General features: G+C 45.0%; 1 protein-coding gene across 1 annotated transcript in view; it reads left to right on the top strand.

Annotated features, from left to right (window-relative positions):
* Positions 1-18,303, top strand: part of mgat4a (alpha-1,3-mannosyl-glycoprotein 4-beta-N-acetylglucosaminyltransferase A) — a 30,136-nt gene that overhangs the window by 2,106 nt on the left and 9,727 nt on the right. The window contains exons 2-3 of the mRNA XM_030112033.1: positions 12,189-12,356; positions 14,786-14,926. Coding sequence (XP_029967893.1) covers positions 12,189-12,356; positions 14,786-14,926 — 309 coding nt within the window. The remainder of the gene's footprint in view (positions 1-12,188; positions 12,357-14,785; positions 14,927-18,303) is intronic.

The following is an 18,303-nucleotide window of genomic DNA, read 5'->3' as shown; positions in this document are numbered from 1 at the left end:
GCAGTAAGAGGCTGAGGGGAATGGCTGGAGAGCCCATTTCTGAACATCAAGGAAAAGTTGGCAACATCTTAACACTGTCAACTGCAAGTTTATTTATAGTTACATTTAGATAAAAAAATTCATTTTTTAAATTAAAAAATGCAATCAAAACCCATATTTCAGTTTGATTTTTTTGCTCCAGAGACTGATTTAACACCATGAGTCGAAATGAGAGGAATGCAATTAGTCACACATCGTGACTCCAAGAGATCAATCCGTGTGCTGACCTACATTCTGTCTTCAGAGTGCCGGGAGTTAGTGATCTTCAGATCATTCAGCAGACACTTGTGACTGTAGGTTAGCAGAAATTAACAAGATGAACATGCACAGTCGCTGTTATGAAGCTCAACCACAAAAAGAACCATCGTCCATCCTCTGGTTGGATGTTCTGCAGTGATGCTTTGTACCTGAAGCAGCACAGCAGCCGTCATCCATGTGCTCAGCTGTGTGTTGCATCAGCTCTCTTTCTCTTTGTCGAGTTTTAACACGACCCTTTTTTTTTTTTTAAACAAGCTCTGAGCCTCTGCTGCCTCGAATCGTCTCTCCCTGTGGTTGTGGAAGGCTTCTCCTCCAGACTCGGCCCAGCGTGGGTGTTCAGTGTGCTCGGCCTCCACTGTTGAGTCATTTTGAAAATGTAAATTTCTCTCATGCGTGCAGGAGACTTGTTTATATGTAGGGCCATTGCTGGTTTGCATGGTTCCATTATGATTGCTTCAAGGCAAATATCGTAGTTTTGTTTGGCGGTGGGAGTTATTCGAGTGGAAATATTAGGCAAAGTATAGTTTTTTTTTGCCTAACCCTTTGGTCCGGCAGCCTGTCTTGTTGCTGGTCACTTGACTGCTGTGATTGAGCGCCGTGCCAGTCAGCTGTCCAAACACTCCGTGTTGAATGACTCTCCAGAATGTGTACTTCTCTGTCAGAGTGTCCCCCGTCCCCCAGCGAGAGATCACCCTCTGGTGTCTGGTTGTAGCTCCAGTACACCATAACAATATCAACGAGCAGGATAAATACTAAATATACTGGCTGGAGAGGAGGACTGATCAATTACTTCAGTCTTATTTTCCAAACAGTATGTTTAATCTGTATCCTGCTAAGTATATTGTGTGTATGGCATGTTCTGGAAACGGGTTGCCAGGTTTTTGAAAACATTGTGAGTGAATACATGGAGGATTGTGGATGGTTAGCGGTGGCGGAGTGTTCCGTCCTTCAGTGTTTAATGACGATAACAGTTCAGCGGGTAAAAACAGATTACAGTCATGGATAGAGCACAATAAAAACGGATAAAAGACAAACAACTTCCTCAATCCAGGTCACCACATCGGCATCTGTATCGCCTCCTGATGACACAGCGGCTTTGTTCGTCATCAGCCTTGTGATTTAGGAGGTGACACACTCCGTCACACACACGCTGCGTTTCTTTTTTCTCTCTGCTAACATTTACACTGGCTTGGCCTCGAAACTCAGGAAATTTTGTTCCCATCAGTTTATTTTTTGACAAGAAATACGTTAAAGATGATACACATACAAGCAATTCCATAGCTACATGAGGTAGTGACACACACACACACACACACACACACACACACACACACACACACACACACACACACAATATTGATATAAATGGAGGTTGCACAGCTGAGGGACAGTCTGTCTCTGTTTTCATGTTGGGCTCCAGTCGTTGGATGTATGATACTGACCAGATAGCTAGTTTTGTGTTAAGAATAGCTATGAGGGACTACTATATTGTTTCCTTCTGTGTTGAGCTTCTTGCGTGGAAGGCACAGGTTGCAGCATTTCTGATGTGAATGACGACTTATGTAACTCACAGTGGTGGAGTGTGCTTCATGGCCTCAACCGTGAATTCCTGCTTAGTTCATTTTTTTCATTCGCTACAAGAGGAAACACCATAAAATTTGATTTGTAGGTGTCAGTAAAGTCACACGCTTGCTGTTTTTCTTCTAAATGACGCTGATTGCGCGGTCCAATAATTCCTGAGACTGCCATAAAGACGGCTTCCTGCGTGATCTCCAGCCTGTGACTGAGGCAGCTCGTAAGGGGCGTTTGGTCCCAGCAGATTGGCTTGCTTAACAATTACAGAGCGTGAAATAGTCTTCCCCTTTGCAAATGTGACTTCCGCCTCGCCTTCCTCAAGCCCGTGCTTTTCCCTTCCTCTGCGGTCCGGGCAGAGTTTTCCTCCATCATCACATCATCCCAAACAATGGGCCAAAAATAGAGCCTGTTATTGCAGCAGAGAAGGTAAACGGGCAGGATGGTACTGTAAGGATGGTAGCTGTGTGGAGGATGTGGCTTGCACATTGGGTTTTCTTTGTGTGTGTGTGTGTGTGCGTGCACACTATGAGGCAGGGCAGTCTGCCAGACAAATCCTAAGTGGCCTGGAAGGAAGAGGAGAGCAGAAAGGCCAAATCTTAAAAGAGCCAGGATGAGAAGAGCCTGAGGTGGGCTGTGTGATGGAGGGAGAGGATGAGAACGCTGACAAGGCATTGACAGAGTGCTGTACATTTACAGACACACATACACACACACACACACACACACACACACACACACACGTCCACCTGACTTTATGACAGACAGCCTTGACTCTGTTTCAGGATGTCGGCTGCTGTTAATCAGTGAGTGATCATTGTTCTCCCCCTCCTCGTGCTCCTCTTCGGTCACACACTGCCCTCCATTCATTCACACACACTGGGTTTCTGTCCAGCGTCTGGGTGAGGAGACGATGTTGAGTTAATGTTGGGTAACTGAACACGTTGGTGTGTGTGGCGGGTCGTGTCTAACCAGAGGCCTTGTGACTGCGGCTCCAGATAGCTGACAGTGTATGAATAAATAGACGTGGCCTTCACCTTCTGTGATCCCTCAACAACAGCGAGCTGGAACTCTTATCAAGAACAACTGGGAAATGATTTGAGGGAGTGACGGAACGTTGCCTTATTTCACTTTGCCCTATTTACAGTATCGCCCCAGCGTCATATTGTTAGTAGATAGAAAATAAAAACATTTACTCTAAAGACTTTTTATTTGTTCAGTGATTTTATGTTTGCTTCTCCCTCACACAGAGCAGAAAAAGTGTTGAATTTAAGCATTTAAAATTGCAGAATAATTTTTTTTCTTTTTTAATATACTGATTTGACTATTGCTTATTTGTTGTCAGGCTTAAAATGCACAAATGTAAAAGTAGTTTCTGTTGGGCTAAACGTCAGGTTTCCACTGGATCAAATGTGGAGCTCTCGCTGATATCTCTGAGTGTTGGTTTGAGCGTAGCAGGGCCCGTGCCTTCCCCTCAACGCTGTCACACGGCATTCTCAGCCACAAAGCCCGAGCTTATCGTGACGGCGCAGCAGCAGCGGGCCGCTGGGCGGAGGTCAGTAAAACAATACGTCCGCCGTGAAGAGGCAACTGAAGAATCCAAGTTAAAAATTTGCCAGAGGGGCAAATATTAGGCAAGCCTTTCTTTTCTTCCAGGTACGACTTCTCGGTTTGACCCCATGACCTTTCTCAAGTGAAGTGAAAAGAGTTGCATTGTATTGCAAAGGAAAAGAAAAAGGGACTGAAGAGGATAAAGGTGTGCTCTTTCTCTGTCTGAAAACTGTGGGAAACCGTTGAGGGACTATCACTTGCCTCCTCATGGATCAGCTTGCACTCCCTGTCAGGAAAATACCACAGATAATCAATACCCCTCTGTGCGTGTGCAGTAGTATTTATGTGCGTGAGCGTGCTTGAACGTTTCTGCTAGTGCAGCTGTTCAGCTACAAAATAAGTTAACTTTTATCTCTTCATGAAGTTGATGTCATTCTGATCGAGTGTATGTCCTCCATACGAATGCTTTTTTAATCTGTGTTAATTTAGGTCAATCTTTTCCTGCCTGAACATCGTGTTTTCCTCCACAGTGAGGAGATGAATCTCCTTTATGGCTTTGTACACAGCTCCACACTGCAGCTGCTGTGTGGAGCCACATGGCTGGCAGGTGCCACACTTGATGGTCTTTTCACAGGCTTAATGCGTGAGGACAGATTCTCTTTGGGCTGCCCAAACAAGTTCAAGGGCCGTTCAGCGAGCTGCTGGTATTGGAAAATTGAACCCAACAAAAAAAAAAAAAAAAAACCTGATGAGCTAGATTGGTGGCGGCAGTATAGATATTATTGTGTGTTGTGCCTTATGCCCTTTCCTTTATTGTTATTCGACATTCATATCGACCGTACTGATTTTTCAAAGCACGCAATAGAAGATTGGTTAATTACAGTGACGAGGCAACAGTCACAAGGCCTTTGGCTGTTGTCCCCGTGGAGGTTTGTAGTTTCACTAACAAATGCTCCTATCCTGACAGAGGATACTTTTTTTTTTTTTTTTTAAATCATCATTTGGAAAACAGCTGGGCCAAAGAGAGCCATTCATACAGTTGAATAGATACAACCAAATACATGGTTACAGTAAATTTGTCTGTGGGAGTGTGTGTAATTGGGTTAAATGACCCTTTAAATGCAATTTCCTCTCAACAGCTGGTGGAAATCATCTGCACCTCTAGTGCAATTTAGCTGAGCTTGTAGTTTATGCAGAATGAATCAGTACTTCTCCATAAAAGAAGACCTGAAAGTATAAAATCATGACTGCTTTCCAGCGAGCGCCACTGTATGCATGGTCTCCTTCAGTCAGCTGGTGATTGTTTGTTTCAGTGACCAGTCGTTTTGAAAAAGTACGATACGTGTCGTCATTAAGAAGGACAGCTGTAACATCATATACTGTCTCACTGAGACTCGACCTGATCAGCACTCCTGAAGCGGCAGTCAGCAGCACGTATCGGCAGAGAGGCGGAGGTCAAGGACGAGATCACTGAAGGCTTCCGATGAGCTGATGGATTGACTGATAACGCTCCCAGCAGCCGCTTGTGAAGAAAACTCTGATCTTCGTGTAATCCGTCCTGCTTCTCATACATATTCAGCGCCGCACGTTGCCTCACGTCGCATCCAGAATACGCACGTACTCACATTATCCATTAAATGGAAATAAGACGGAGGAGATCATCTCGACCTGAACTCTGATGAAGAGACGTTTTTCTAGGGGGGAGCAGAAACGGACACGTACGTCACTGGAAGAGTGTGCTGCTGATGACTTGATTAGTCAGCTCGGATGATGTGGAAAGGCTCAGCAATAATCTAGAACAGTGATACTCTCTATTTTTTTCACAAGAGCCACATTGGCAGAGCAAAGTCAAGAGGAGAGCCACTCTTGCGACAGCCGACAACATATCAAGTCACAGTTGAGCATTTCCACATATAAACTGGTCATCCCACAAAAAATAAACAACACAGCCAATACATTTTCAATTCAGACCGGGATGAGCGGAAGCTGGCATGCATGTCCTTGACTTTCTTGATGTTGTATTTGTAGTTTGTTGCAATCACAGTGAGGCATCCAAGATGAGCATGGGTCAGTCTGTTTCCTCTTGATAGTGTTCATGGTTGAAGATGTTGACTCACAGGTGTATGTGCTCACGAAGAAAGACATCGCTTTCTGTACCAATGGTTTCAAAGTGTGAAAGTCTGCTTGAGAAACCAAGCTCCAGAAGTGGCCAACGCCTGATCTGAGTTCAACTTGGAGAATGTCATTTGTTTGCAGCTCAATTATTTCACTCTCCAGAGCAGCAGGATTATCAGGGCAGAGCTGTGTGAAGGTTGGAGTGAGAGAAGATACATCCACATGGAAGGGGTTTTCAATAAAATTGAAAATCTCCTTGTGTTCAGCCACATCTTCGAATCTGGATTCAAACTCGCCCTTCAGCTCCTCCAAAACTTCAACAAATCCTCTGCAGCTGAAGTGCTGCTGCAAAGATGGGTCACTTGTGGTTGTTGCTCTGAGTTTTGGGAAGTGGATGAGTTCACTGTCAGGTGTCCACAGAGCAGTTATTTTGGTTTGGAATGCTCTGATTGCCTTCGGCATGTCACCTGGAAGCTGGTCTCTTCCTTGGAGCTGCATGTTGAGTGTGTTCAGGTGACAGGTGAAGTCAGTGAGGAGGGCCAGCTGAATGATCCAGTGTGGGTCTCTCAGCTCTGGCTGCTGTTTCCCCTTGCTGTCCAAGAATGTGTTAATTTCAGGAAGGAGGCTCAGGAACCGCTCCAGCACCTTTCCACGGGACAACCATCTGACTTCACTGTGTGTCAATAAGTCACTGTACTCTGCGTCATAGTCTTGAATTACCAGCCTGAACTGCCTGTGGTTAAGTGCTCTTGAGACAATGTAATTTACCACATGCACAACCTTTTGCATCACATTTTGGAAATCATTGTTCCTGAGCTTTGACACCAGCGTCTCCTGATGGATGATGCAGTGGAAACTGATGAAACTGGGTATGTCATCTCTTTTCTTCATGAGGCCAACAAGACCCTTCTCTTTGCCTCGCATGCTCGGGCCACCATCAGTACACACACTTGCAAGTTTGGACCAGCAGAGGTGATTTTCCTCAAAAAATACCAAAAGCGCATTCAGAATATCCTCACCTCTTGTTTGGCCATGGAGTGGTTGTAAGCACAACATTTCCTCTTGAAAAAAGTTTTCTTTTGGGAATCTCACCCAAACGCACAGCTGAGCAGCATCAGCGACATCTGTGCTGTCATCCACTGCGACGCTGAAACAAGGCGCCGCACGCAGGTCGGCCAACAGCTGGTCACGTATGTCCTTTCCGATGTCTTCCGTCCTTCTTATGATTGTTGAATCAGGCAACTGTAATCCTTTAATTTGTTTAAGGATCGCATTCTTGTTGTCAAATTCTGTGAACAGTATTTCTGCTGAAGCCAAAAAGCAGTCTTTTATAGAGGTATAGGAAATCCGCTTTATTTTTTCCCCAATTCCGTTTTATTTTTTCCCAAATTCCGTTTTTTCCGTTTTAATATCTCTGAATTTGGTATTTTGTTTTTTTATGCTCATTTTTACCATAAAAAAAGGTGTCTGGTAAGTGGAAATGAATAAATGTCCACAATTTAATAGGATATAACAGTCCATTTAATGTTTAAAGTCCTGCAACAAAGAAATACTTTTCAATTAGTCGCATGCGTCTTTGCGAGTCCAGTCCACAGTACGTTGACAGTATTTACAAAAAAGCTTTTCCCCTGAGGCATAAAAGTCCGTGTTCTGTTCTGCTCTGCATTTAGCGCTTAGCGTGGAGTTTCATATCTTTTTTGAATGTGTGAGAGGGGAGGGAGCAGCTCGCTTGGACATCGTGTTGTTGCGTTGCGTCTCGTCGCGGCTGGAATCGTCGCGGTATTTTGACGCAAAATCGCGGAAAGCATTTGGCGTTGTGAACGCAGCTTTAGCATGTCAGCAGCGCTGTGGAAGTGACGTACACGTTGCAGCAGCTCAGGCGGTCCCCCCGGCATGTTTGCTTTGCACTATAAGGTTCCATTTTCTCCCGAAAACTGAATTTCAGACCAGATTAGGACGAATTCCGCAATATTCCGCGTTTTATTCCAATTCCGTTTTTATTGGTCATTTCCGCGATTCCGTCCGCGATTCCGTTAACACAGATTTCATATGGCTCTACTTTTACTATTTCTGAGTCTGAGAAATGTTTTTTGGCTTGCGCCAAAATCCACGCAATCTCAGAAGATGCCTCTGTTAAACGCTCTGCAGCGGAGGTTGTCCTGTGGATAAGATTTTGCAGCTCAGAGAGTGAATTGGTGAGCTGTGTTATTTTCCTCTTTTCACTGTCACGCGGATAACTTTCTTTGAATTTTGGATGCGCAGTTTTGAAATGACGCTCCAAGTTGCTCTGTTTGAAACCAATGCGGGTTTGTTTGCATATTAAGCACAGAGGGTTCATTCCATGAAGAACAAATAAAAATTCGTCAGTCCATTTCTCTTGAATTTTCCTGTGCTCATCTTGTATGCCTCGTACCTTTCGTTTTTTATTCGGGACATCTGTCGTTTGTCCGCTCGTCCCCTCTCTTGTGTCTTCATGTTGATTTTCGTTTGCTGCTTCCTCAGCCTCGTTATCCTTATTATTCCGTACAACACCGTGCGTCTGTTCGTCTGTCCGTTAGTCCTGGTTTTTGTCCTTTTTTAATTACAAACCGATCCATTTTACGTTATTGTCGTCACTGGCTAGCTGAGCTACAGTGACCCACAAGCATGTGCTGCTGTCAAGTGTCACAGTGCCGTAAATGGGCTGGTTGCCAGGTTTGACACTGCCCCCCTTTGAAAAACAACATTAACTGTTCATTCAGGACATTTCGTACAGTGAGGCCATGCCCCTTCACTCAAAGGCCACGCCTCCAAGTTAGGCAATGTAATGCAGACGAAAACAAGAAAAATCTGACCAATCACTGAAGAGCTGGCAGACAACACAACACCCTGGACGAAGGTGACAGGTGGACGATACACGCTAAAAACAGTGTGGTTAAAAAAGAACCCGATTTTACACAAATGTTGGTACGGACAAGGATGATCCCAGTTTTTGTTATTTTAATACAATAGGTTGTTTTATTTGTTTTTTTTAACCCAGTTTTTGAGTTGAATTTAAACCCTCCAGTAAAACGCGAGCAAAAATTCCTGATTATGCAAATGAATATGCAGGGTTTTATGCCGTTTTATGCCATTTTGTGCGGTAAAATTGCAGTTTTGAAGTATGCTAATAGTTGTGAAGTATGCGAAAAGATGCCAGACAACTATCATCATCATCATTATTATTATTATTATTATTATTATTGTTGTTATTATTATTATTATCATCATTACCACCACCAGGATTGTCATGTACGGTCATAGTCGTCACATACAGCATGCTTAAAGCTAGGGTTGGCGATTTGAATGAGATACATTTTTTTAAATACTGGTTAAAATGATCTTTATGACCCGATGGGAAGCAATTCATAGCGTGTTTTTAAAGTAATTTGGAAAATATCCTCTATCTACAGCAGGAGTAAAACGGGAAAAACAGCAACCAATAGTCTTGAGGGGACACCTTTTTTTTTTTAAAACCAATCAGATCCCTTCGCCGTTCGACCTGCCCCCTGCACGTACATTTCAATGGCGTGCACTGACCCTGGTTCAGTGCGCACGTAGAAGGATGGAGCATCGTTGCAGAACGGCGGAGACGAATGTTTGGGGGTTCACTCACCGTTCAGTGCGCCATAACTTGGCGTAGTGCAGATAAAGAAAAACGAAGCGCTGAGGACGGTTTACGCCAGGAACGTACTGGACGCGGAAGTGCCGCGCGCACTGCGCGCGCCGCGAACATCTCCGCTCCCAACGGGAGCTCCTCCAATGGGGTGGGAGCTGGGCGGAGCTAGCTAGGCGGAGCCTTGGGGAGATGCTACATGCTAACGCTAGTTTTCCAAGATCGCCAACCCTAGCTTGAAGGTAAAGGATGCATTTCATGTACATAAGATGTGTGATTAGAAATGATGTTGATGAGATAACTCCATAATATTCCCTTCAAAAAAAGAAAAAAACAACAAAAAAAAACAAATCTCTAACCCAAAAATGGGTTTCTCTCTGAAAAACAACTCAAATGGTGAATAACCTTGAAAACCCAGAAATTGGGTTTAAATAATAGGCAAATGGGTTACTCTTTATAAAAATAATGCAAATATTCAACCAGACACTGGCTACTGATAAACTGGGTTACCACAATAAGCCAAACTCACCCTGCATTTTTCAGTGTGTGTTTTCTGACGGACGGAAGGACGCCGCTGTTTCGCTCACACCCCCGAGTGTCAGACGTTATTCCGTCCTCCTGGAGCATGAATACGCCTTTAAAAGGTGAATATGATGCTGACAAGTCGCCTCTTCCTCATGGAGGATTCCTAGTTTTTACCGTCTGCTGTCCACAGATGGAAAACTTCCTGTTTTTGACCAACACTACCCCTCTGAACCGAGAAGCAAACATTTGGAGAAAATCACTTGAAAGAGGAAAGGAAAAAGAAAATGCATGACACGAGTTCAGTATGTGGATTTTTCTGTTCTTGAATGCCGCTGCGCTGTAACAGTGAAATCGATTGGGTCGGGACTTTACAGAAGTCTAATGACCTGTTGGTTCGGATCCAGAGTGTGGGAGCAGAGAGAGCTCTGAAACTTTGCACTCCAGTTACTCCACAAGTCCTTCTGCATTTTTTAATTCATCATTTGTCGAGCCCGGAGTCGGCCGATCAAGTCTTTCATATTGTTGCATCATGTTCCTCTTTCGTTTGAAAGTGTTCTACAGGGTTTCATGACCGCCTGTGAACTGCTTTTCGTTCTGTCGTCATGTGGCGTCGTACAGTGAAGGATGACTCAACATCGCCGCCACGTACATGAAAAGAACACAGCATTCATCATTCCACCTCTTCTTGCTTTACAATTATCTACTTTCACATCATGTTTTGTTCGTTGGTTCGAGGTAACGTCAGATATCGGTGTGTATTTTTTATCCAGAAGTGATTCTAGTCCAACAGCTTCACCTCAAATAAGAGTCGGACTTCAAGACTGAAGCTTCAGTCTCTGAACACTTATTCCCTCCTTTATATTCCAGGTCATTATGCTCTGCATGGGGTTACAAACCAAGACAAAGATGCTTGGACCCAGTGTTTGTCTGAAAATACTAATAGTGTATGTTGTTGCGCGTCAAGCTATTTAAATGTAAAAATGATGTGAGATTCTGCGTAAGGCTGGACAACAAGCAGAAGACAGTGTGGAGCTCCGAGGCAGAGCGTGGCCACTCAGCCCCTCCCCCACCGCCCATGTTGTGAGAGCAGAGGAGAATAATGAGATTTCATGGATATACACACCAGACGCCAGGTAGATCTAATTGTTTAATGCGTTTGGTGCTTTCATTCTATCGTCCAGAGACTGCAGAACGGAGAAGACCGCTGTCTTGTTTGTGGAATTAGGGCTTCAGTAATCACCGTGCATCAGAAATGTGTGTAAACCTGGGGTTTCAGTTATCTTCCTGGAAAGTTCACATATTCAAAACATTGATGTCTCTACATGTCACCGATCAGGAAGTTCCTCCACTTCTTGTTTCTGTTTCTGAGGCACGGTGTGGGGGTGCAGCTGTGGTTTCAACAGCGTCTCCACCCTCAGAGCAGCGGCGCAGAGATGAAAGTCTGACGCTGCCCTTTTCACAGAACGACAGCACCTGTCAGAGTGCCGTACTGATCCACACCGAGCACAAACAGCACGGGTCTGTGAAGAGAAGAGCGGCGGCAGGGTGGACGGACAAGAGCTCCGTCAGAGACGGCGCTGGAAACGGGAAAGAAAGGAGTCGGGGCTTTTTTCTTCTTTTTTTAGTGAAAGGACACAATAAATCTGCCAGAAGAGAAAGATCAGAGACTGGCCTAACCCATAGCTTGACACACACACACACACACTCACACACACGCTCACACTCACACTCGGCTGCTTGAGATGTGCTTTGAAGTCTTCCTCCAGCCTCGTACAGGTCCCACATGCAGATAGTGATGTTCGGTGAAGCGTGATGCACGTCCTTTCCTAACCACCTTCGTCAACAACACTCGTAATGTTGACATAAATAATGCAGAACTAACTGCTTCTTCAGACACTGAGGTCTACTGAGTCATTGCTTCTTTAATCTGTCTCTCTCTGTTGAGACACGTTCTGCCGGCTCCCTCTCCTCTTTATGGGTGAGCGATGCAGCGTGAGGTCCAAACCTCTGTGTTCTTGTCACACTGGGTTCTTGCGGTGGACACAGGCTGAAATGCTCGAACCTGCTGTCGTAGCAGGGATCCGTGTTGCTCTTCATATATTTTCATAGCGTGACCCGAAGCGAGGCAGGCTCCGTCCTGTACCGAGGCTCTTTCCTGCGTCTGTGATCTCTATCTCCAAGCAGAACACAGATAATCGCGTTTTCACGACCGCTGCTTTGCAACTCTTCCGCCAGCCGCTCAGCTTCGCACGAGGACACAGTTTTCCGTTGTTCCTCGCTCTCGGTTACAGGCTGGTGACCTGGTTTGAATCCCAGCTGTGACGAGAAGGGCATCCGAGGTGAAATGGAGATGATCATACGAATGATTGAAAAGTGAAAATGATTCAGCCATTGGAGAGCAGCGGCCGCTCCAGCCTGCTGCCTCCTTGTTTTGTTGTCATGTTACGGCCGTCACCTGCTCCCACGCCTGATTCCGCCTGTCCCTCCTCCACAGAGAAGCTGATAGCGTACCAGCGGGAGTTCCATGCGTTGAAAGAGCGTCTTCGTGTGGCTGAGCACAGGACGCTGCAGCGCTCGTCCGAGCTCAACAACATCCTGGAGCAGTTCCGACGCGCCATCGCCGAAACCAACAGCAGCAAGGACGCCCTCACCAACTTCTCAGGTAAACTGGCAGGTGGCGCTCCGTCTGGGCTCCAGGCTGTCTTACCTGGAAGCTCCAACGCCGACAGGAGGCGTTCGGGTAAACGTTGCCTTCAATCTATTTCAGAGTAAACGCAAATCACACCTCAGCAGTTTTATGAGCAGGTAATAAAAGAACATCACCCGCCCGTTTTGAGGCTCATCTGTCTGGGAAATGAGTAACTGCAGGGAAAATAACAAAGTTTCACAACCTGGACGGTAACATCGCTCCAGTGTGTGCCAAGGTGGTTCCTAACCTAAAAAAGGCCAACTGGACATTTATCAATTCAGGTTTTGGTCACAGATGTTCGTCACATATCACCTTTCATAATTTACAGATGAATTAGTTAAGGTGGTTTATACTTAAAAAAAAAAAAAAATAAAAATAAAAACAAAGCCTGTATTTCTCCTGGTGGGAATAAAAAACTGTCCGAGATTAATTCTCTCCGACACAATAACAGATGTTTTGATTCTCTCGCTTCTGTGGCAGTTTCTCATCTACTGGTTTTCATTTGAGACCCAGGTTATTCCTGTAGCCACTGTGGTTTAGAAGGTTCAGTGTATTATTATTTTTATTGCTATTATTATCAGTATCCATTGGAGGGCTGCTCCAGGCCAAATATGATGTGGCCAGTTTTTTTTTTAAATGAATCTTTGCGTCCCAGTCCGGTCGTGTTTCCATCTCTGTTGCACATATAGATAGAAAATGTATTGATTTCCTGGATTAACACAATAACTTGTAATCGAGAAGATTTTCCCAGAAGCTGCAGTTTAAATGTGAAGTAAGAAAAAAAAGGACAGGAAGTTTTCTCTTCCTTTAATTCCAACCTGCTTCTGGACGCTTGCTTCTCTATTAAAATGCATTCAAAGGATACACATTGAAAGCAGTGTATCAGAACTGCCGTTAAAATCCTATATATACTCGGATGAAATTAAAAAACTGCTGAAAAATACAAGCAATCCATTTGTTAAAAACTCTTTAACAGTATGGCACCAGGCACATGTTACTTTAAATGAGGGGTCTGGGCTCTCAGCTCTGTCACCTATTTGGGGTAACTGTACATTTAAACCAGGACGTGCAGATATGGGTTTTAAGATATGGATGAATAAGGGTCTATGTAAAATTGGTGACCTGTACAATGATGGAGTGCTCATGTCTTTTGAGCAGTTGACAGGCAAATTCAATTTACCCAAAAAACATTTTTTTAAATATCTTCAAATCAGAAGTTTTATTATTGATCACTTAAAATCCACTTCAGAACCTCCATTGTCCACCATAGAGAATATAGCGATTAACCAACATCAAAGTAGAGGCTTGCTTTCCAAATTTTACAATATTTTGCTTGAAGCCTCAAAGGAGAACAGTCTTTCATATCTACAAGCATGGAGAGCTGATATGAAAACAAATATTTCTGTGGAGGAGTGGAACAACTCTTGTTTACTTGTCCAAAAACAAACCATTAACACAAGATTTAGATTAGTACAATATAAATGGTTATTCAGAACATATATCACACCGGTTAAACTTCATCATTTCAACCCTAATATTCCTGATGATTGTGTTAAGTGTGGTATGGAAAAAGGAACACTCTATCATTGTATGTGGCAATGTGAAAAACTGCAATTATTTTGGAAGCAACTTATTACTGTCATATCTGATTTAATTGAGTTTAAAATGCCCTTTGATGATAAATTATGTATTCTGCATGTTTTCCCTGATACATTTAAATGTAAAAAGAATGTAAGAAAGCTTGTTAACTTTTGTCTTGTGCAAGCAAAATATTTGATTGCTTTGAAATGGAAGAACACTGAGGGACCTGGGGTGAATCAGTGGATTAAACTTATGACCAGCAACTTGGCCCTGGAGAAGCTGACCTACATGGCCAAAGGAAAATTAGAGGACTTTAAGGATATCTGGTTGCCCTTTTTACGTCTTGTCAAGGACTTTGAATTATAGAAATCAATGAGTGAATGTCGGGGTTTTGTTTTAGGGTGGGGGGTGGGTTTTATATATATATATATATATATATATATATATATATGTGTGTGTATATATATATATATATATATATATATATATATATATGTATATATGTATATATGTGTGTGTGTATATTATTTTTTTTTTTTTTTTGTAATTTTGTATTTAATTTTTTTTTCCTTTATCTGTTGTTTTTTGGGCTAAAATGAAAAAATCATAATAAACATATTTGAGAAAAAAAATGCATTCAAAGGAAATAATGATGACGAATACTTCTGCTGGAATTCAGTTATTTCTTTACAAAAGTGAAAGGACACAGGCTTGGGGGTTGATTGTAACACAGGTCCCTCAGCCAGGACTTAAAACGCTCCACCCAGTAGGCCCTGTCCCCGTGATGGTCTGACTGCTCTCCTCGCTCCTCCTGCTTCCAGATGAGACGCAGAAACTGCTGAAGGAGCTGGCCAACAGGAAGCCCCTCCAGGTGCCAAACATCTACCACCACCTGCCTCACCTTCTCAACAATGAGGGCAGCCTGCACCCGGCCGTGCAGGTGGGCCTGGGCCGCACAGGAGGTGAGGAGAGCGCCGCGCCGTGCCGCGGCTCGCCGGTTTATCAGCCTCGTCCTCTGACGACGGCTCTGCTGCCGCCGCTGCACAAACACAGTGAGCCCTCCGGGACGCTCGGAGCCCCGGGGACGCACGGTCAGGTCTCAACAGGTTTTTTCAGTTGGCGATGAGCTTTCAACAAGCGTCCCTCTGGCTCCACGCTGCACAGCTGAGGATAATTATAGTTTATCCACCATGTAAGTCCCTGTTCGCTCCATAAAGTCTGCATTTGTCCTCTTAGTTTGATTAATGAGGGATTTCTGTCCTTGTTTTCTAAATGCCGATCTTACGTTGTTGTAGCTTCAAGTCGATGATTGTTTGCGTTTTGTTTCTTTATTAGACGGAAGGAAGGCGTTCACTGGGCTCTGACCCCAGCAGGCGAAACGCTTTATAGCTTTATGGTGTGCTCATTCTGCTGGTGTCTGAGATTTAGAGTTTACAGTGATCACATGGCTCTACCAAGGAGCACACTGAAGGAAATCACTGCTCTTCATGTCAACTACTGAGCATGTGCAGAAGGAGTCACAGCCCAACTCTGAAGTAGAATGAAACTAGAAGACGGCTCAGAGCAAAGGAGGCCAGTCATTAAAGGAAACGGTAAATTACTGAACTCGGTCTGTGAGCATCTCCCTGAGAGTCCACGGACCCCAGCAAACAGTCAGCAGCTCATCAGAATCACCCAGTCCGACCGCCGCCGGCGTTTGAGCCGCGATGAGCCACCTGAACACACACAGGAGAGGAGACGATCCGAACGCTGCCGAGGCCTCCGGCGCTGTCGGAGTGCCGCTCTGTCCCACAGCGCTGCAGTTCAGCATCAGCCAGCTATTCTCAAAGCTCACGCAAGTGGCAAAGCTGCTCTGGCTTCAGCTCCCATTCATGTGGATTATTCCACTCCAGTTTCACTCTCCTCCATTCACTCCTGCTTTCAGCAGCCTGCTTTAGGCCTTTAAGATTGTTCTCCTTTTACCCTTCAGCGGCGGCGTTCAGCAGGCGACCCCTCCTATATCAGGTTCTGTTTAAGAGGATTACTGCCCCGGCCTCTGAGGGCGATAGGTGGAGTGAATTGGGGGCCCGAGGGGAGCGGAGCCGGGTGGAGGGTCCGAACAACGAGACTCGGACAGACAAGTAGGAAGCAAACGGAAGTTTTTTTTAATCCCCGACTCGTCTCGTGTTTGACCTCACTGGAGGTCAGTGACCTCTCAAAACAGAGCAACTCCCACAGTGGAGAAGCTGGAGAAACACTATTCTGCTTCTGACTGCTGTTAGGCCAGACCACTTTCATTTTATTTATTTATATATATATTTTAATTTAAATGAACCAGTTTTACATGACAAGCCGATCTGAAAATGCTCTGCTCCGTCTCATGTACGACGCATTTCCTCCCATCACTCAGCTGTTGCCAGAGCCTCCAGCATCGCACTGAGCAGGACGGTGTTCAGTCTGGAGCTCCTCGTCAGCCTCTTGAGGGCTGAGGGCGATGCTGCCGAGGCTGCAGTCTGGTCCTCTCCTGCTGACTCCAGCTCAGAGGAGAGCCCGGCTCAGCTGGACGCATCGCTGCCGCTGCTGCTGGGAGGCAGTTGTCGATCAGTGCTGTGGCAGGGCGAACACGCGGACGCCGGCACACAAACTTCCTGCCTCTCGGCAGACCTCCTGCACCTCATGGCATAGACGAACGGCTGCTCTGACGGTGGTTTTAGTCACTCCTCTTACTAACAAGGCTGAGTTAAAATGGGCAAAATGTCATTTTTTTGGGTTCAGGAAACCTGGGAGGACGAAACAGAAGACCTTTGTAAGCCTTGTTACAAGCCTTCGTTAGCGTTATTGCAAACTGTGGCATGTTGTCGCTTTAGCCGGTCATCTGCCAGCCATTTGTGCCCTGTTGCATAGACTCTTCTTTGTTTGTTGCCAAGCAACATCCCTTAATACACAGGCATTTGTTTAAAGCGGCCAGCTATTTACCATGTCACAAGCTGCACTGGAGGACCTGGCTTTATTTGGGAATGCCTGTGTTGGTTTGTCTGAGCGGGGCAGAGGCGGTCATGTGTCTGCTCCCACATGCTCCCAGGCCTTTCCTCTCCCCTCATTCAGAAGGGAAGCCGCATCTCTTCCAGGCATTAACCCTAATCCAGCCCCAGGACCCACTGCTGGACTGAAGACGTCCCTGCTGGGACTCCTCTCAGCTCTCTGCATCCAGAGGAGAGTATTTCTCCCTCACGCTCTGTGACAAAAAGAGGGAAATCGATGAGCTAATTGTGACAGAAAGCACCGAGTTCCATATGCCGCCTCTTTCTCTGCCGTGGGAGCCATTGCTCGTTTACAATTCAATTTCAGCGTGTGACAAACAAACCTGTGATTTAGCTGATTGCAGAGTCAGTCTGGGTGTCAGGAGCTGTGATCCCAGTTGATTAATCAACGCGCTCTAATCAAAAGATCTATTCTGGAACGCTCTCCTTTCCACTGGAAACTCTTCGGGCTCTGAACAAACTCGCTGTCTCCTACTCACGCATGCAAATTAACACGGCACTCAATCACCTCTCACTCCACGTAATGCAGTGGTGCTCAAACACACCGCTAACCGTGGAGTTCACACTTTATTTTCTGCAGGAATGCAATGATAACAAACCTCTGTGGATGTTGGATTTAGCAGAATGCTCTATCAGGTTGAAGTGGCTGCAGAGCGACAGAAGGCCGTGTAGCTGTGAGCGTGGAGCCGTGTGCACGGTGCAGAGCTGTACTGGAGCAGGCCCGGAGTGATGCAGCTCAGCTGTGAAGGCTGGTGAGGACCGCAGGGAGGGGGTCCGACGCCCACGTGTTGTAATATTAGAATAATAATCAGGCCTCTCTCTCTCTCCATGCCGATCATGTGGGTGTTTAGAGATGAATGTCAGACTGCGTGTCACAACTGCAAAGCTGCTATTGATTTTAGACCAGGAAAGCTTTTACCATTTACCGTAGATTTTTTTCTTTTTAGGATAACGTGGATTTGTATGTTACAAACTCTCATTTAAACCAAACAAAACTCAAGTTATCAGCTTCTGCAAACATACTGCTGAATATAGAAGTCTGTCTACTCTAAAAACATACCTGCTGAAGCGTTCTTTGTGCTGCGTTTCTATCAGTATTTCCATTTCGACTTGCTCTGTGTTGTTTCTGTTCGGTTTAAGAACATTTTGTTGCAGGGAAGGTGGATAAAGCAGAGAGCTGTCGCTGGTTTGGTTGGGTGTGCCTGCTCCAAACTGCTGGGTTCTGTTTTTGTAAATTCAATAATGATGGATAAATAATAAAACATAATGAAGTAAAGAAACAAATTAGTGAAGAGAAGATGAGTAGTGATAACAGCCTC

Source organism: Salarias fasciatus, chromosome 16 (genome assembly GCF_902148845.1).
Source record: "Salarias fasciatus chromosome 16, fSalaFa1.1, whole genome shotgun sequence".
NCBI classification, from domain to species: Eukaryota; Metazoa; Chordata; class Actinopteri; order Blenniiformes; family Blenniidae; genus Salarias; species Salarias fasciatus.
This window is presented reverse-complemented; position numbering and strand designations above follow the sequence as displayed.